This window comes from Gasterosteus aculeatus, chromosome 5, assembly GCF_964276395.1.
Source record: "Gasterosteus aculeatus chromosome 5, fGasAcu3.hap1.1, whole genome shotgun sequence".
Classification (NCBI taxonomy): Eukaryota; Metazoa; Chordata; class Actinopteri; order Perciformes; family Gasterosteidae; genus Gasterosteus; species Gasterosteus aculeatus.
This window is the reverse complement of record NC_135692.1, coordinates 14,836,927-14,856,235: the sequence shown is the minus strand read 5'-3', so window position 1 is coordinate 14,856,235 and position 19,309 is coordinate 14,836,927. Positions and strand designations below refer to the sequence as shown.

Here is a 19,309-nt window from a genome sequence, read left to right as displayed (position 1 = left end):
GGCACTTTGGGTTAATGTTGTCAAATATTACAGTCGTAAGAAATAAAAGCTTTTTTTGCTCCACAAACCTTAAATCTAACCTTGTTTGTATTTTCTGTTTGCCTCAAGAGGGAAGCAGAGTTACTACATTCACGCTTCGTGTCTAAAAATCACGTTTCCACACGGACGGACTTCTTGGTAACACTATGTCATGCTAACGGCTAGTGTGAGTTTCTCTGTTTGTAATTTCGTGTTAAAACAAATAAACCGTAGAAACATTAAGAATACAGAAGAGTATTGTAAACCATTTTGTTTACGATGTGTTACTTTTACAATATTTTGGAACGACACGTCATTCAGTGGGTCCGTTTGTTTCGTTGACTCTTGTTTCCAGGGGCGATAAAGAGAAAGCACAAAGGGGAAGTTGTTGTCAACTGTCAGTTGGGCTGCCAGCATCCAACATTTCAAACAATATGTGTTTACTCCTCTCCCTTTAAAGCCGTAGACGTTTACAAAATAACTCTGGAGGAAGCCGTCGCCCTGCTGGAACTGTATTTAGTTGTAATGATAATTTCATTTTCCTGGGCTATTTATTTTCTATTCGTCTCGAAGCCGTTGTTTGGGAAGAATTAGCTAACGTTAGCAATGGGTCGATGACACAGACCGCAGCTCGAGAGTTTGACTGAACACCGCCCGGCTTCTCGCACTTTGGGGCGGGGGGGGGGGGGGGGGGGACGGAGGCTAAAGATGGATTTTTCCAAATTCCTGGACGATGAATTCGACGTGAAGGACTGGGTGAACGGCGCCTTCACGGTGGTGCAGAAGGACGCGCCGGGGAAGGCGGACTCGCACGCAGCCACGCTGGTGATGAAGCTCCAGCTGTTCATCCAGGAAGTCAACAATTCCATCGAGGGTAAATACGAGAAGGAGGCGCGGGCTTTCCGGCTAGTACCCGTGTATCCTCTGGTTATCTGCTTATGACGTCAGACTTTTCTTCAAAACAGGCCCGGATATTTGATACTGTTCGACGGCAGAAACAAACAGCGGCGATCAACACGTTTGATGAGAGCTTGAGAGGGAAAAGAGCATTCAGCTGAAGCTCTGCACGAACCCGACTGGCTATATTGCGATTTTGCTGCATGCATACGAATTTAAGAGATAATTAAATGACCGTTTAACACATCTGATGTACAGACGATGATACAGATCACACCAATCTGTACGAGTAGCTCTATTTATTTCTTCTTTTACTGTTGTTGAAACTCCTCCACTGTGACATCATGTTGTTGTACGCATTCTTTTTTTATGTCCCTCCATTGACTGAAAGACCTGTGTGTTTCTCTGTGTAGAGAGCAGTAATCAGGCCCTCCAAAATATGCCCCGAGTGCTCCGAGACGTGGAGGCTTTGAAACAGGAGGCCTCTTTCCTCAAGGAGCAAATGGTTCTGGTCAAAGAGGACATCAAGAAGTTTGAGCAGGACACCGTACAGTCTATGCAGGTGTGCACAAGTGACAGTTAAGCAAAGCAGTGGTACAAAGCGTGCACGGCGCTGAGGTGCTCTGAGGACATTTCTCAGCTGTGACCCTGATATCGTGGTTCCTATTCACCAGGTCCTGGTGGAGATCGATCAAGTGAAGAGCCGCATGCAGCTGGCAGCTGAAGCTCTGCAGGAGGCGGACAAATGGAGCACACTGAGTGCAGACATCGAGGAGACCTTCAAAACACAGGTATAAATGAAAGACAATAGCACAGGCCTGTACTTGTTATATATCTGCCCGCCTTGCTGCAAAGTCATCATGAATCTTTGCTACTCGTCCTGTCCCACAAACGTATAACGTATAAATGAGACTGTTGGAGGGCAATTTAAGCTTTAAATATATGTTCATGTTGAATGAATAGTTCCAATGCATTACGATGTGCGCCTGCATAAGCAGCTTTCTTCTCAGTTGATATGAACAGATTGTAAAAAAAGAAGGCATTGCAACATTAATATTTTGAAAAAATGAAACCGCATTTAACATTGATCTGGATTGCGACATCTTTCATTTGCAGGACTTTGCAGTAATTTCCTCCAAGCTGACCAGCATGCAGACCAGCCTGGCCATGTTGGTGGACACACCGGACTACTCCGAGAAGTGTGTCCACCTGGAGGCTCTGAAAAACCGACTGGAGGCGCTGGCCAGCCCGCAAATAGTAGCAACCTTTAATTCCATGTCTATGGGTGAGACGGCCGTTTGTCTTTCTCATATTTATTCCAACTTCACATCCTTTTTTTTCCCACTGTAGTTCCCTTTCAGTGTGAGGCGAGAACACTCATGTTTGCACGTGTATCCTCTGCAGACCAAGCCAAGCTGTTTGTTAAGGTCTTCACAGAGATCGATAGGATGCCACAGCTCCTTGCTTACTACTATAAGTGTCACAAGGTCAGTCCCACAGGCCTCTCCCTTACTTTAATTTTTAAATGATGACAAAAGAAAAAAATAATGATAACATTTTGGTCTGTTTGACCTGTTCGGTGTGGCTCTTCGGCATCTCCAGGGCCAGTTGGTGAGCATGTGGCAGGACCTCTCTCAGAGTGAGCTCAGTCTCAATCAGCAGCTCTCCGAGTTCTACGACACGCTGCTCTCCTCGTGGCACTCTCAACTCCAGTGGAGCAGCCAGGTGAGACACACCTAACAAAGTGCAAATCCCAAATCATGGGTGGTATGTTTATTAACAAGTGATTTAAATAGCAATAAGACAGGCAATGTTTACAGTCCGTGAATACTCTCCGTCAGAATGCCGTCTTAAATGTTTGCACTTCACCTATCGGGAAACAGGTGTTCAAGAACCCGTATGAGGTGGTGACAGTGTTGCTGATCCAGACCCTGGGGGCCATGGTCCCCTCCATCCCCGTGTGCCTGAGCTCGGCCGTGGAGCGGGCCGCCCAAGAGCAGCGCCTGGACACGCTGCTCGAGCTGCATCAGACCACGTCCGCCTTCGGACAGAGCCTGGAGGGCGCCATGTCGCCGCACCTGGGTCAGTGGTGGAGACGTGACCTGTAGATGCTCCGGATGTGGGCGGAGCTCCGGCCTGACGTCCTGTCTGTGTCTCCTCCCCAGGTGAGAACAACCTGCTGAAGGTGAATGAGCTGGTGTGTGCGCTCTATGACCCCTATAAACCGTATCAACTACTGTATGGAGATCTGGAGGAAAGGCACCTCCTCATCCAGATCAGTGCTGTGCCTTTGGTAAGTCACAGCATGCCGACGCGCACGCATGGCTTCAACGTTTAGTTCAGCGTCACTTCCTATTTACAGTTTGTTCTCTATGCGCTGGTGTCACCTCTCGTCTCTCCAGGAACACGGGGAAGTTATTGACTGTGTGGAAGAGTTGAGCCACTCGGTGGGCAAGTTGTTTGGGCTGGCCGGCGCTGCTGTGGACCGCTGCGTCAAACTGACTGATGGACTGGCCGTGTGCGGCCTCCTCAAAGCCCTCAAAGCTCTTTTCACCAAGTAAAAAAATCCTTTATTGTCATAACGTACTACAAACAAGTGACGTGTATTGACCCCTTTGCTGAAGAAATAGCCTTTTTTTTGCCCCTACTTCCTGTGTTTAGCGTTCATATTGTCCTTGTTCCAGGTACGTGTCGGACTTCTCCACAACACTGCAGTCCATCAGAAAGAAGTGTAAACTGGAGGAGACGCCAAGTGCGTCGGCCTTCCAGGAGGACTGGACGGCCTTCCAGAACTCTGTCAGGTTGATGTCTTTCTACGTTTGACACACTTTTGATTAGAATGCAGATCTTTGCTTTTCTTTATTACTAAGCTGCTGCGTACGGCAAGAAAAGCTGCAGGTTGGTGGATAACTGGTTTTACGTTGTGCTTTGCAGGATTATTGCCACTTGTGGGGAGCTGCTCAGACAATGTGGAGCCTTTGAGCAGCAGCTGTCAAACAAGTAAGTGACGCGTTTATACCTTTTTTAGAATGAATCATTGTCTTTACCCGAAGCCATTCATCGCTTTGACACGGCTGTAACTCACGGGCCGTCCGTTCAGCCGGGCTCTGTGTCTGCCTTCAAGGAACGGCGTGTCCTCTCTTAATGCAATCAATACTTCCCATAGGATCCTGGGCACGGCCGGTAAGTACTTGTCAGAGTCGTACAGCCCGCGCAGCCTCGCAGGCATCCAGGAAGCCAGCGCTACGGAGAGGAAGAGCACCACCAGGAACCCCTGGCAGGAGTACAACTACCTTCAGAGGGGAAATATGACCGAATACAACAGCCTGATGGAGGTCCTCTACTCCCTGAAGGTAGGAAGCAGGGCAAGTTGTTGGAAAGCGGTTACTTTTGTCCTTTTTCGTTTGAAGAGGGCAACCTCATTATCAGGTGTTTAATAAAGGTTCCTGAGCCGCGCTGTTTTCACGGCATCTGTTTGCGGTGGTCCTGCAGGAGAAAGGCACAGGTAACTCCAGCCTGTTAACGGAGCCCAGAGCAGCGCTGACCAGACTCAATCAGCAGGCCAACCAGCTGGCCTTCGACTCCGTCTTCCTGCAAATCAAGCACCAGCTCTGCCTCGTCTCCAAGATGGAGGTGATTAAGTGTCGAGTTACCGCGTGATTTGATCTGAAATGCCGATTGGCTCGATTTGAGTGCATCACTGAGAGCTTTTGGACTGCATTTATACGCGTGCAAAGTGTTGGACTTACTGGGTCATTTTTTTTTTTTATCTCACCTCGCGCTGTTTGGTTGGTGCCTGTTGTTTGTGTTCAGAGGCGGGAGGCACCTGGTTTTGGAGAGAGCTACACGGACGACCTGCCTACCTTCAGCCTGTCGCCGCAGGAATACATCACAAACGTCAGTCGGATCGATAAGATTTCAACGTGCCTCAATCAAACTACAGCTTCCCTCTGTAGCCCCCCCCATGCACCAACTCTCTTTTCCTTCCAGATAGGGCAGTACCTCATGTCTCTGCCTCTCCACTTGGAGCCATTTGTGACTCAGGAGGACCCGGCACTGGAGATGGCCCTCCACGCGGGGAAGCTGCCTTTCCCCCCAGAGCAAGGTGTCCCGGCATTTAAAAAACGTCCCAATACAACGTTGAGATAGCAAGGAAAGATGTCAAACGTTTGACGTTTTTAGCATAAATGGAAATATAACAGAAAGTGACCAAACATTACAGTAAACCGTCCCACCTTCTGTAACATCCCCCTCCTTCCGTTTTAGGCGATGACCTCCCCGAACTGGACAACACTGCGGACTATTGGCTGGGCTCCATCGCTCGGGCCACCATGCAGACGTACTGTGACGCCATCCTGCTCATCCCCCAACTGAGCGCCCGCTCCACCAAACAGCTGGCCACGGATATCGGTACAGTTCACCACAGCGACAAATGGCGTTGTTATCGGCGTTGACGGGTAAACAACCACATGGGTGAAAAGTCAATGTCCGTTTCCCGCTCCGCAGACTACCTGAGCAATGTGATGGACGCTCTGGGCCTGCAGCCGTCCCGCGGCCTGCAGCACATCGCCGCCCTGCTCCGGGCCAAACCAGAAGACTACCGGCAGACCGCAAAGCTGCTGCCTCGCCGGCTGGTCGCCACCATCGCCGCTGTCCGCGGCATCGACTACTAAGGCCGGGGGGGGGGGGAGGATGGATGCTGGATGCTGGATGCTGGGGGCCCCCGCGGCGGCACCGGGGAGTCGCAGGCATGGTTGGAAGCGAAGATGTTTTCAATAGCTGCGGGTAACCGTGTTCTGCGGTCCCTTTAGGGTAGACTTTTCCAAACAAGTATGGCATTTATGGTAATGTTAATAGTGTGGAATCAGTGTGGCTCTGACTTTTTATTTTTTTTATACTGATTATTGTTCAACTTGGGGTGACTGAATGATCAATGCGATGAAGTTGAGCGTAAATGGAAAAATGTCTTCACATCTTTCATTTTTTTTTCTTTTTACTTGTGGAAGCATCTAAGGCACTAAGTTGAATATATGGGGGTGTGTGTGAGAGCAGTTTAATCTATGACTGATATGGTAGTTTATTATTTGTTCTACTAATATAATCCATCTGACATTAAATTATATTACGGTAATATTTCTGATCTGAGCTGTCTGGTTTTCTGTTTACTGAGATTCACATTCAGCAGTTCAGCTTTCTCTCATATTCAGTATCCTCAAAGTCTGTGCATACAACATTTACATCAAACTTCATCAAATGATTTTAGCACCTGTATTTTTAATCTGTTTAGTTTAATAAATGAATGTTCTTCTGTTAACTCTGCCACGTGTGCCACATTTGAGCCTTTTTATGTTCTTTATTTTAAATTTATTTGCACCTTCACATCATGAAAACTGGCTTCACAGCTGTCGGGGGATCGAAGACCTCATGTACGAAGTTCAACAATGGGGCTTTCTAGGCGAAGTAGTGCCTCAACTCCAATTCACAAGCTTTTTCACTATGTTTGATTACACAGTCTTTTGAGCAGAATTTATTGAAACGTTTTTAGAGAATGGATTCGTCATAAAACAAAATCCAGTGAAAATGTCTAGTTAAAGTCACACTACAATAATTTAAAGGCTTTAGGTAATAGTAATTTGCATGTTGATTGTTATGATCAGCCTAATAGTGAAAACATTTAGTTAATTGTATAAAAAGAACAATCCGTGTCTCAGAGGCGGGGAAAGGGCATCATCCAGCATCACATGCTGCTGTACCTGCTCTCCTCCACCATGGACCAGTGCTCGGCTCTGACGTCACCCGTCACCGCCCTGCCTGCTGCATCGGTGCCCACAGATGATGCTGCTGCTGCTGCTGCTGATGGAGACGGGAGGAGCGGCATCGCCATCAATCCCACCCGAACAGGGAATTAAGGCAGAGTGAGACGAAAAAAAAAAAAACATCCCGCCGTAACAACTCGGATGCGGACAACGAAACGCGAACATCTGGCGCCGCGTGGAGATGCTCCACGGCGGCCACGCGCGAAGCCAGCGACGGGCTGCGCCGCTCCGGTCGGGCTGCTCCTCGGTTTGGCAGAGCTCACTGTGGAGGCGATTCGGGGAAGACATCCGCCGGGTAAACGACCACCAACCGGGCAGCTCTCGGCAAACGCACGGGGTCCGATGACCGGAGCGCGAGCAGACGCCGCTCGGAAGGGCGGAGCCGCGGGCTCCCTTCAATAAATAATGAGGCATTTCACGATTTGATGTTTATGTCCGCCGGGCACTGGACCACCGCGATTTCTCCTTGTTGTTGTTGTTTTTATTTATTTATTTCAATGACCCAGGCGGTGTTACGTCACCGGACCGCGCGCTAGAGACGATGCCCGCCGCCCGGCGCGCGACCCCCGCGAGCTTCCACGCAAAGCGCCCCGCCAGCGGCTCCCCGCGGAGGCTGTTTATGCAATCCGACGCAGTGTTGCAAGTGGGCTGATTTGATGCCGCTGTGTCTGTCTCCCATGTGATACGACCCCCCCACACCTTCCTCTACCGTGTGTTCCTGTGTAACGCGCCCGGGCCCGGACCCCCCACAGTGCAGGAGCTGACATGAGGCGATGCTCTGAAAAACAGGGGCCCTTTCTGGATTTAAGGCTTTAAAAACAATACGTGGGGGGGAGGAAGGGAGGGGGGGGTGCAGGACCAGACAGGACCGCCACCATGTCGAAAGTCGTCATCAACAAGGAGAAGAAATCCTTCAGCAAGAAGCTGTTCCGGCGGAGCTCGGTGCGCTCCGTGGGCAGCTTCATGAACAGAGTCCTCCGGACCCTGTCCACGCTGTCCCACTTCGGCACCGACGAGCAGGCCGCCGAGGACGAGAAGGACGACTCCTCTCTGGTCCCGAGCACCACCGGGGGCTCCGTGCCGTCGGACGACAGCGACTGCGGGGGGTTCCCGTTCGGCGACAAGGTGCCGGGGGTCGCCGGGCTCAAGAACCACGGCAACACCTGCTTCATGAACGCCATCCTGCAGTGCCTGAGCAACACGGAGCTCTTCGCGGAGTACCTGGCCCTGGAGCAGTTCAGAGGGGGGGAGACGACCGGCGGCGGCGAGCGGGCCAAGCCCAACGGGGTGCTAGTGCAGAAGAAGGGGAGCCAGCAGCAGGACTCCGGGGAGGTGACCGAGCAGCTGTCCGGCCTGGTTCGGGCTCTGTGGACCTTCGAGTACACGCCGCAGCACAGCAGAGACTTTAAGGTGCGTGGGAGCAGCACAGCTGAGGATGGTATCTTCTCTGGTTCACCTTTTTAAAATTGAATTGCATTTCATTTTGAGCCATCGGGAGCGACAGTGTGTGTTTTCTGTGCACCTTTATTTGGAATAATGCAGAATGTTATGTGAATAATCAGTGATTAAATGGACCTCTGTGCCATCTGAGACACCAGATGCATGTTGCTTTGATCCGACTCCTGCATCTGTCATGGCCTTCTGTAGACGGTCCTCTGAAGCAAACTCATTTTCTATATGAAAAGTTCTCTGACAAGTTTGTTGTATTTGCCATTAGAGCATAAATACTCCAGCTCTGAGAGTTGCGCCTGTCACCATCTCAGAGGTTTGTTTTTTGGCAACACGCTTTATTTTTATCCGTCTGACAAGCCGGTTTTCTTCTCTCGAAAGTTCAAAACACATAATGGGAGGAACTAAATTGATCATGAGCATAAAACGCGTTGCTTTGTTCTATTATTATTTTATTATTAGAACAAAGCAACACTTTTTAAAATTATTTCTGTCCACCCGTTTTTTTTTTTACCTCGGCCAAAAAAGTGTACAAGCGTCACTCGGTAAGGAAATGAAGCTTAAACCCAAACTATCCGATGATAAAGTGCTGAAAAAAACAACAATCCTGTCAAAAGCTTCAAAAGTCTTTTCCCGTAGATGTAAATCCTTTTGGCCAGAAACATCTCAAGCTGTTGCTGCACGCTTCCTTATGTTCATGCCGTATGTTGGCCAACTTAAACGCAGCGGGGTGAACTTTGGGTAAACACGCTGTCTTTGTGGCGTGTGCGGGATCAAGCTCGGCATGTGCCGGCTTTGCGGCCCCCTCATTCGGACCGCATGCGTGAGCCTGACCTGAGTGACACTCAGAGATCATTAGGAAGTCCTCCGTGATAACCATGCTCAGAGGCCACGAGTGGTTGGAGGATTATGTCGTTGTGCACCACCCAAACCGCCCCAGAGCACCATCTGCAGAAGGACCTAATGAATGATCATCATACACACTCATTGGTGGAAAGTGACACTTCATTTGACAAAGTGATTGATAGAAGAAATCCCAACAGATGCCGGCAGGCAGGATATTATATTATTACATCATTCAATTCTTTTCCTTTTTCCTTTTCAGTCCACGTCTCACTCATTGTCTGAGCCTCTGAATTCTTTATTTGTGTCCAAGCCGCCGAAGAAAGTCTTGGTGGCGCAAATATCTGTCTCAAAATGCTGAGGCTGCATCGGGTGGGCCTTCAAAATGACAAGGAGCGCCCAAAGGGGCCGGACGGGAAGACGCGCGGTGCACAGGCCCCTCACACCTTTGACCTCGCTTGACTGACGTTTGACGTTTGACAGGCACGGCCGTGGTGACTCTACCTGGGTGGACACACCGCTGCCGTCTCCCATCGCTCATTGTCGGTTAAGTTGTGGATTTGTCCGACTGGCCCGCTTTTAAAAAGCTTCTCTCTCCGCTGACCTTTTCGGTTCATGCCGAGCAACGGCTGCGGTCGATGTGGTGATGCGCCGGCGCTGTCAACACCATCCTCTCTGTTTCAGCAGCAGTCCACTCGAACGTCTCTCTTCTGTTTGTCCCGCTGCAGAATGTGGTGTCCAAGAGCGCCCTGCAGTTCAAGGGTAACTCCCAACACGACGCACAGGAATTCCTCCTCTGGTTGCTTGATAGAGTTCATGAAGACCTCAACCACATCATCCAGCCGGACATCAGACCCCCCAGCAAGGTAAGCATCCAGCTTAGAGAACTCTGTACTCGGCTAACGGGGCGGCGGAATGCAAATATACGAACATTGAATGTGTTTTGAGGGGAAGACGCCCCTTTAGTTTGTCCTACCGTAACAATATTGTAACAACCTGAATGCTGCGATACTGTAAACGTGACAGTGTCTCTGTTATACAACATGCATCATATTGGTTTGCCCGATAACTGTCGAGTGTCTCTTGTGTTTGTCCAGCCTCCCGTAGAGGAGGAAAGCGCCCCTGAAGGATCTCCTCTTCCAGCACCTGGCTCGTTCGTACAGGAGCTGTTTCAGGCGCAATACAGGTGAAACCTTCAGTTGCCGGTGCAGTAAATGATAGAAGCTGACAGGTGATTACAAGTTTAAACTTAGAGTAGAGTAGTAAGAAGCAGTGATGTTTATAGTAATACATCATTAATACCACATCTTTACGCTCTCCTGTGATCTACCCAGCAATCAGAAAACTACAGATCGTTGTGACATTTTAACATTTTAATACTGGAATACAATGTTGCGTTGTTTTCCTTTGCGTATTCCACTTTTAAAGAAATGGTTCCACTTGCTTTGCTACTTTAGCTTAGCACAAAGACCCCAAACAGGGAAACATCAGACTTGGCTCTGACCAAAAGGAACAGAATCAACGTTCGGTGTATTTTTTGTATGTTCCTACAGTGAAGTGTAACTATACCACCCAGGTTTGTGTGTTTTCCAGACGGGACACAGTTCTACATGTGAAACTACGATACGTTATAGCTTTGGTTATTAAATAAATGAGATATAAAGCATTGTGAGCTTTAAAGTCAGTACAGGGATTGAATAACCTTTATATCACCGAGGTGGACCAGTTGCTAATGATGCTAAGCTAACCTGCCGTACCAATCATCCCATCCAACTCTCGACGTTAGCGTAGCTCGCAACACATTCAACCTTTCCTTTGAAACGATGCCAGAGGCATTTGATTACTCCATCATGTGTCTGTAGGTCCTCCCTGACGTGCCCTCACTGCCAGAAACAGAGCAACACCTTTGATCCGTTCCTCTGCATCTCACTGCCAATCCCAGTACCTCACACCCGGTAAGGCGACTTACGTAATAAACAGTCCCCGTATCCCGAAATACCACGAAAAGAGGTGTCAAGCCCAGTCGAGACAACCTCCGACGGGAGAAAGTTAAAATTAGAAAATGCTTTCTATCTTTGAGACACAAGCTCAGCCGTGGTTATGGAACAGACGATTCATTCCGATACGTCTTTGTTGCAGGCCGCTGTATGTGACAGTGGTGTACCAGGGGAAATGCTCCCACTGCATGAGGGTCGGCGTGGCCGTGCCTCTTTCTGGCACCGTGTCCAGGCTGAGACAAGCTGTGGCCCAAGAGACCAAAATCCCTTCCCAACAGGTGCTGTTTATTAGACAATTCATCTTTTTAGGCCTCAGAATTACCTTGAGTGAACTGGATGGGGATGTTTTCAGTGAACCTTGAGACAATTTGGGGTTGAAGTTTGTACAGGTATCTGTATTCAGCATGAGTACTCTGTTTGAGAATATAACGCCTCATTTGATAATCGGAAACACTTCCTCTTGTTAATCCCAGTAATCATTTTCAGCAAATGATGGATTAACTGTTCAAACAGTATCCCGACTGTCCCCCGTCTCTCCGCTCAGATCGTCCTCACTGAGATGTACTTTGACGGCTTCCATCGCTCCTTCTGCGACGACGACGACGACCTCGAGATCATTCAGGAGAGCGACTCCATCTTTGCCTTCGAAACGCCCGAGCTATTCAGACCGGAGCAGATCCGCTCCAAGCGAAGCGGTACGGCATCCTGTTGGCGCCCCCCACAAATGATCTCAGCTCTTTACACGCCGGTGGGAGTGGAGATTGGACTAGAAAGGGACTAATATCGGAGAAAGGCTGCCTCACCAACCAAACAGCGTATTGGATCCATTGGCATTCATTTTACATGCATGTCTTTATACGTTGTGTTCCCCACAGGGAGCCCACATGCAAATCTCAACCAGAACAACCTAAAGTACGGCACAGACAATAACCGGATATCCACGCAGATACAAGAGCCCACAACTCCGCCTCAGAGTCCCAACAAGAACAGTGAACAGGCCGAGAAGATCGTGCTGCTGGTGTGCAACCGAGCCTGCGCCGGACAGCAGGGACGCAGGTATCCTCCCCTATAACCATCCCATCGTCACCCCAAAGACATCTTCCACACTGACGCCGGTTTTGTTCTGTGACTCTTGCAGGTTCGGCAATCCATTCATTCTGTATCTGGAGCGCACGGTGACGTGGGACGTACTTCAGAAAGAGATCCTGGAGAAGATGCGGCACCTTTTGCGCCCGGGAGTCCTTGCGCAGGTACCCACTCACCATGACGCCATCTTTTCGTTTGAATCACCTGCCGGTTTATGTGCTGCCTTTTAATGCGTCGCCCTTGCTGGTCTGCAGGTAGGACCCTTCACTTTGCGTGTGGTAGGAGTGGTGGGAATCACATACCTCCTGCCTCAGGAGGAGCAGCCGCTCTGCCATCCCTCCGTGGAGAGGTAATGCCACTTGTCGCCACCAGGGGCGGAGGTGTTACATGGGGTAATGGTTACGTAAACCCTGCAGCGAGTTCAATCCCCTCAAAGTTGATTGAAGAGCTACGTAGGCCTGCTCTCCAGCGGAATATTCATGTTAAAATATCTCGTGAGATGTATAATAGCTCGTCTGCTTTCAGAGATCAGCTTTTTCCGTTGATTTCATTTTCTCTGCTGCCACAAGAAAAAACAGCGGCAAATAAGCTTCTGGAGGAGGTGTTGAATTGAATTGCATTTACAAACATACTTTACCGTAGAATCATTCTGCGCTGCTAAACCAACAAGCAAAAACTCCACGTGCTGTTCTCTCAATCTAACTTTCAACAGGGCATTCAAGTCCTGCGGCCCCGGAGGGCCACCGCATGTCAAGATTGTCGTCGAGTGGGACAAAGAGACGAAAGACTAGTAAGTGCAATCCGAACGCCAGCGCACTTTATTGAAAGCAGGGCAGCCTCTGACGTCTCCTCACTGAGCTCTGCATTTTGACGCGTGTGCTAAACGCCTTTCTGAAGTTGCGAAGGCGTGATCCCCGTGTGACCCGTGCGTTTTGCCCGCAGCCTGTTCAAAAGAACTGAGGACGAATACATCCCAGACGCTGAAAGTGTGCGTCACGCAAAGGAGCAGCACCTCCAGCCTCAGACCTGCTCACTGGCCCAGTGCTTTCAGCTGTACACCAAAGAGGAACAGGTAGGCCGAGAGATGAAGGAAAAGAAACAAACACATTTTGGTTGCTCTTCGATAACTGAATTTTCTTTGACGTCGGCTCCAGCTCGCTCCTGATGACGCGTGGCGATGTCCACACTGCAAGCAGCTTCAGCAGGGCAGCATCAAGCTCAGTCTGTGGACGCTGCCCGACATCCTCATACTGCACCTGAAACGCTTCAGACAGGTAGATGCCAGATAGTCTTCCACTCATCTGGAACCTTCTGGAACAACTTGAATTCCATGAACGTGTCCTCAGGACGGAGATCGGCGAATGAAGATGCAGAACATGGTGAGGTTCCCGCTGATAGGCATGGACATGGCCCCCCACATGGTGAAGAGGAGCCAGAGCAGCTGGAGTCTTCCCTCTCACTGGTCGCCATGGAGACGACCGTACGGCATGGGCCGGGACCCGGAGGACTACCTGTATGACCTGTACGCGGTGTGTAACCATCACGGGACCATGCAGGGAGGACATTACACGGGTAGGGGAGCAAAATACGCTTAGTCAAAAATAGACAAAAAGTAATAAATGCTACGATATTCTACGTATACAGATCCCTTGTGGTCGATTTGAAGATATTTCTAACATGTAACTGCCTTTTTGTCTTGTAGCTCACTGTAAGAACTCTATAGATGGACAGTGGTATTGCTTCGACGATAGCGACGTTCAGCCCTTATCTGAAGACGCAGTCTGCAAGCAGACAGGTTACATCTTGTTTTATCAACGACGTGCCACCATTCCATCCTGGTCCGCCAACAGTTCTGTGGGAGGTAATGAGCTCCCAACCGTCTCTTCTCCTCATGTTTTAAACGTTATTATGAGTGTTCAACCTCTGTCTGTTCGGGCCTCAAGGATCCACCAGCTCCTCCCTGTGTGAGCACTGGATCGGCCGGCTGATGGGAAGCCGTCCACCGAGTCAGGCCTCGTCCGGGTCCTCCAGGCGCACGTCGCTGGCCTCCCTCTCTGAGTCTGCCGAGTTCGCCGGTGAACGGAGCGAGGACGACGGTGACGTGGACTCGTCCGGATCTCAACTTCCACAGGTGCCAAATATTTTGGTGAATAATCTCACGTTGATGCTTGTCTTTCTCCCGACGCAGGCTTGTCGAGCCGGCCGGCAGTGCGGGGCATGCAGAGACAGACGTTCTCCTCGAGATCTTCCATCGCCAGCCCGCTGGTGCTCAGCGAAAACAGCGGCAAACCATCCTGGTCCCACTCAGCTAAGCTCCAGCTGCGGTCCAACTCTCCCTCGCGCTTCTCCCTGGAATCCCACTCCTCGTCCCCGACGCTGGAGATGATAGGAGAGGTGGCTGACACCAAGCTGTCCCCCAAGCTGGACAAGTCTTCGGGCGGGAAGTCGGCCCTCGCAGCTTTGGATAGTAAGAGGCTGGCGGAGCAGGTTCCCTCCAAGGCGGCTGCTCAGGCAGAGCAGCAGAGCGGCGCCCCGCCGGGAGAAGACAACGCCGCGGCCGGTGCTGCCGAGCAGGTCAGTCCCCGACACGGGGCGGCCGCCAAGGATCCGAAACCGAGGAACGGGTCAGCGGATAGCGCCTGCGCTAAAAGGACCTCAGCCAGTCCCAAGAAGCGCCCCGCGACGTCCTCGACGTCCTCCAGCTCACTGTCTCCCGCGTCCCCGGCCGTTGACAAGTCACCGCCTCGAGCTCAGGCCAAGAGTGCAGCGTCAGCGACGTCCTCCAAGGACAAGAGCGACGGGCCGGCGAAAACCGGCAAGGGCGGTTCCTCGAGGACGGCGACCCCCTTGAAGAAAGGGTCGTCCCAAACCCCGGAGGTGCTGCGCCCCGACTCCGCCCAACAGAGGAGTGGTTCTCCGGGATCACAAAGCTCCCATCCTCAGAAGAAGACGTCACCCAGGGGCGAGAAAAGCTCGGTCTCAGCAAGGACTAAAGGGGCGGACCGGAGCGCCAGCCGCGAATCTTCGCGGAATAACGTGGTCTCAGAGAAGAAGGTCAACCACGGCGGGCCTCCGCGGCCGAGCGCCGCCAGCCGAGCGGAGGGGCGACCGGGCCGCGCGGCGGAGAACAGGGCGGCCGGCCGCAGCTCCAGCAGCAGCTCTTCCGTGACCAGCCTCCGATCCTCCAGCGTGGGCGTCCCCTCTGCGAGCGGAGCCCCCCCGTCACGGGGTCCGCAAAGGAACAGTAAGACAGAGGACAAAGGTTTGTCCTTCTTCAAAACCGCCCTGAGGACCAAGGAGACGCGCAAGGCAGCCGACGGCGGGAAGGCTGGGCCGGGCGAGGCCAGGGCGGGTCCGGAGGACGGCGCCGGGGACGGATCTCGAGAGGGAGTCCAACAAGCGGCGGGCAAGAGTGTGGCTCCAGGGGCCCAGGCCAACGGGACCGCAGCCAAGGACAAGGAGTCCTCCAAGGTGTCCGCTGCAGCTAAGCACTCGCTGCCGCCCTCCGCAAGGTCCAAGCTCCCCGGGGCAGACGCGGCCCCCCAGGCCTCGGCCACCGGAAAGGACCCTTCGAAGAAAGAGCCCGCTAAAAAGACAATGGCGTCCAGGAAGATCCCCATCAGCTCGACGCAAACTAGCCAGAGGGCCAAGTGACACTCTTTTAAAGGCCCGATAACCGTCTCTGTAGTGCAGCTCTGAGGTGTTTCCACCATCAAAAGAAACATCTTTGAAGCACCTGTAGCTTTTCAGAGGTTACTGAATACAAGCTGCCAAGCTGGACGCCCACCGTCCGCATTGTTAAATAGTTATTTAGGAATGGGTTTTAAACGAAGCACTTTGTATGGATTGCATTGATTTTGAGGAATAGTATACTGTTTTCTGAATAAGCATGGACTGCACATGTATTGGATTATTGCCTTGTTCTGTCTGTAGCATAGTTGGGAAAAGTACATCTCAATAGGAGGTGAAAATAAAAGTGACTTTGCACAAGACGTAAAGCCGAAGGAAGCGGTGGGAGGACACATCAAACACGGACAACTCAGTCACCAAAGGAAGTTTACTGGCAGCTTTTGACACGCTGATACAGTGAAACACTGAATTATTTCCAAAACCCTTTTACGTGCGGCTCTCTGTCAATGTTGAGAGCCGTACGTCAACAAACAGTGCCTCAGATAATCAACGTATTTAATCAGAATTGTATAACTGGAGGTGGATTTATAATTCAATTTTAATATTTATCAAGCACTGAAAATGTAATTACGAGACACGCAGTTAAGCCTATTTAATGATCCTTGATGTAGTCATTGTGCAGCCAGAAGCCGGACGGGGTGGAAGTGCAGGAAGGAAAGCATGCGTTGTTGCTGTTAAATGTCTGCAGACCTGCGGATTGTGACGGGTTCCTAAATGTCTGTGTTTTATTTACCAGTAGCGACCTGTTTACCCCTCAGACGACCTCGCGGAGATTCAGCCTCTTCAGACTGCCAGACGTCTCCCCCCAAAAAAAACATTCCTCTCAGATGAACACAGGGTTAATGTGAAAAGCCACGGCGCCGCACGCACACGCATTCAGCGGTCGTCGCCCCGTCTCTGTGACGTCACGGCTCGTGCACATCTTCAGCTTGCGTCGCAGAGCCGATCGACACTGAGAGAAGAGATCAAATATCCATGAAGTATACCACAGTTGTTGCATGATAAATTGCTTATGCATGCACTTAACTATGCAAGCAGATTCTTGCTAATGGCCACACTGAGTATGTAGAGTATGCGCTACTCTTGGATGTGTATATATTTCTAACTGTATATTTTTCCAAATGCCGGCATCAGAGAGCACGTTAAGGCATCCTTTATTAAAGCTTCGTTTGCACATTTCTTCAAAGTAATACACATTTTTGTATGAATGATAAGTATTGCTCATTCGCCCGCTTCCAAGTAAATCGACTCACTTGCAAATGATTGTCGCGCCGTTGTATTCATTTGTCTCACGCTGTTCCTCCACAACGTTTCCACCTTTTCTGCGCCTTCCGACGGGAGTTTTTCTGGCGACAAAACGTCGGTGAAGTTTACAACTTGTGCTCTGTCCTTCGTTCATCTTTTGGAAGGCAGCCGTGTTTCACTGCGCAGCGGACGACGGACCCACGCCGAGGACGTTCCGGACGCGCCGCCGCCGCCGCGCTCGGCCCTTCATGAGCGCGCGGGCCTCACGTGCACTATTCTGTCCTTCACGCGGGTTTATATTTCGTTCTTGAACCGTGGCAGCGAACCTCGGTCTTGCCTCTGTGACCGCGGACATCCGAATTCTGAATGCGTGGATGTCAGTGTCAGTGTGGACACCACACAGTATGAAACACGAGGACCCGACTAACGGATGTCAAATGGGATTAACAAGATACTTCGAGCAGAGATTCATTCTCACAAATGCATGAGAATGATCAGACCTTTATACTTTTCCATCCGTTTTCTGCGATGTGGTGTTTGACATGTACCGTGTGTATCTGTCCGTGGAGTAGCAGTGTCCATTTAACAATGCGAGACAAACAAACTAAATAAAAATATGCCATGTTTTTTCACATGACGGCTTTGTATGATTTTCTTTTTCTTCCAACACTTCTGGTCGCGTCCACTGGGTGGAGCTCAGTGTTTGCCCAAAACCCCAGTTGACACAAAAGTAAAGAATGATGAGAGGGAAGTAAAGCAACGCACGGAATTTGTCCCAGAGAAAAAGCCCCACAGTTCCTACTTGAGGGATTACTAAAATATATAACACCGTCCAATGTGATGCTGTCGGGGAGGGAGATGCTTAAACCACAGCACCATCATTTATTTACACTGATTCAATTGTGCTTTTATTAGTTTGGCCTGAGGCCGGGCCTTTTGAGAGATAATGCTGCCTCTTTGTCTTTCTGTTCTTGTAATTTTATATAACAGTCATCCGTTTTGAGAATTGGATTTTCCCCGTTCGCGCTCCTCTCCTCCGGCGCAGACAAGTGATGGAGGGCGGCTCCTCTTCACATGCAACAGGGAGGCTCACGTGAACACGTTGTCTGGTACACAGAAACGCGTGACGTCTTTTTAATTAGTGTGCATCTGAACGTAATTATACGAACTCACGGACTGCGACCTGTGAAGGAGTCGGCCTCCTCTGGTGCGGAAATCAATAATCATTTGCCAATTGAATCAGATCCAAGAGAACGACGTTAGCAGAGACCTCGCTGGAGAATCCAGCAACTTGTATCTGAATTCAGCAGGGACGGCGAGACGTTATCCCTCTTGACTCCTGAACGCATCGCCCTGAATCAGTCTACATATTTACGTGTGCTGGAGGCATCGCAGAAAAGCAATCTCATTTTATTGATTAATCCCATTTTGGTTTTCTTGAAGCCGGATTCAATCCTTGCCTCGGTTGCAAAGTCTTTGGAGATGCTCCCTGGCCAGAAGGAGACGACGAGCAGGAGCTTTTACTTTTTGAACCGTTGGCTGTTTGAGTGGATTGAAGCAGGGATTACTGGGGCGGAGGCCGGGGTGGCCACGATGTCACAAACAGCACAAAAACAAACAAAAGCGGGAGAGAATAACTGAGAAAAACTGTATAAGGGGTTGCTGAGAACTGAGAATGCTGGTATTTATAGATCAGAACGCATTCCGACGTTCTTTTTTACAGCCTTTTAAGTGATTTAAAAATTGGTGCGAAGTCATTTATTCATTCTCTCATGAATGAAATAATCGTTTGAGTTTTGCTGGTTATGTAACAACTGCAAACATGTTCCTCTGATTCTCTTTTAAAACACGGATAACATCTATTCAGGGGGTGCAGTTGGTGACGGTGTGGCCTCCATGTCCGCAGCTGTGACAGCTTGACGGTGTAGCAGCGGGGAGGGCGGGGCTAAGCAAAGGGCCAATTTCCACCTGCAAAGTTAACTAGCATTGAATGAAGGTTGATTCACACTGTAAAAACGTCATGGAAGCAGCCATATGCTACTGTAAAACATTTTACAGTAATTAACTGTTCGTGGGCATCAGGGTAGGAACAGTAAAATAAAAATAATAATAAAAACGGTATACTGCTGTTTTTATACAGCCCTGTACTGTTTTTTTTTTTTTTTACAGTATTATGCTTTTGAATTAGAATTACAGTAGAATACAGGAAATGTGGCTGCCAGTAGATTACTGTAAATTAACGGGGAAATTTGTTACAGTGTACAGCTG

At 50.0% G+C, this 19,309-nt stretch overlaps 2 protein-coding genes across 2 annotated transcripts; both read left to right on the top strand.

Moving 5' to 3' along the window:
- Positions 1-167: 167 nt before the first annotated feature.
- On the top strand, positions 168-6,234 carry cog7 (component of oligomeric golgi complex 7). The gene is made up of 17 exons (XM_040176829.2): positions 168-892; positions 1,329-1,477; positions 1,590-1,706; positions 2,032-2,200; positions 2,320-2,402; positions 2,518-2,640; positions 2,799-2,997; positions 3,081-3,208; positions 3,318-3,472; positions 3,600-3,716; positions 3,850-3,915; positions 4,082-4,268; positions 4,408-4,548; positions 4,729-4,812; positions 4,906-5,020; positions 5,182-5,325; positions 5,422-6,234. The coding sequence occupies exons 1-17, from the start codon at positions 727-729 to the stop codon at positions 5,586-5,588; spliced, it is 2,310 nt and encodes a 769-aa protein (XP_040032763.2). The 5' UTR covers positions 168-726; the 3' UTR covers positions 5,589-6,234.
- Positions 6,235-6,736: 502 nt separating this feature from the next.
- Positions 6,737-17,678, top strand: LOC120819491 (ubiquitin carboxyl-terminal hydrolase 31). Its single transcript, XM_040176954.2, has 16 exons — positions 6,737-8,141; positions 9,752-9,889; positions 10,121-10,209; positions 10,886-10,978; positions 11,163-11,298; positions 11,565-11,715; positions 11,896-12,076; positions 12,159-12,270; positions 12,361-12,455; positions 12,819-12,896; positions 13,049-13,178; positions 13,261-13,380; positions 13,453-13,678; positions 13,809-13,967; positions 14,050-14,202; positions 14,295-17,678. Exons 1-16 carry the CDS (start codon positions 7,608-7,610, stop codon positions 15,758-15,760), a joined length of 3,861 nt encoding a protein of 1,286 aa, XP_040032888.2. The 5' UTR covers positions 6,737-7,607; the 3' UTR covers positions 15,761-17,678.
- The last annotated feature ends 1,631 nt before the right edge of the window (positions 17,679-19,309 follow it).

Bases quoted from the DNA above. Each gene is read 5' to 3' on its own strand.
- cog7 (XM_040176829.2), top strand. From the start codon at position 727: ATGGATTTTTCCAAATTCCTGGACGATGAATTCGACGTGAAGGACTGG. The intron at 2,641-2,798 runs GTGAGACACACC...ATCGGGAAACAG, and splicing joins AACTCCAGTGGAGCAGCCAG to GTGTTCAAGAACCCGTATGA. The intron at 3,473-3,599 runs GTAAAAAAATCC...TCCTTGTTCCAG, and splicing joins CTCAAAGCTCTTTTCACCAA to GTACGTGTCGGACTTCTCCA.
- LOC120819491 (XM_040176954.2), top strand. From the start codon at position 7,608: ATGTCGAAAGTCGTCATCAACAAGGAGAAGAAATCCTTCAGCAAGAAG. The intron at 12,077-12,158 runs GTATCCTCCCCT...TGACTCTTGCAG, and splicing joins GCCGGACAGCAGGGACGCAG to GTTCGGCAATCCATTCATTC. The intron at 13,179-13,260 runs GTAGGCCGAGAG...CGTCGGCTCCAG, and splicing joins TGTACACCAAAGAGGAACAG to CTCGCTCCTGATGACGCGTG.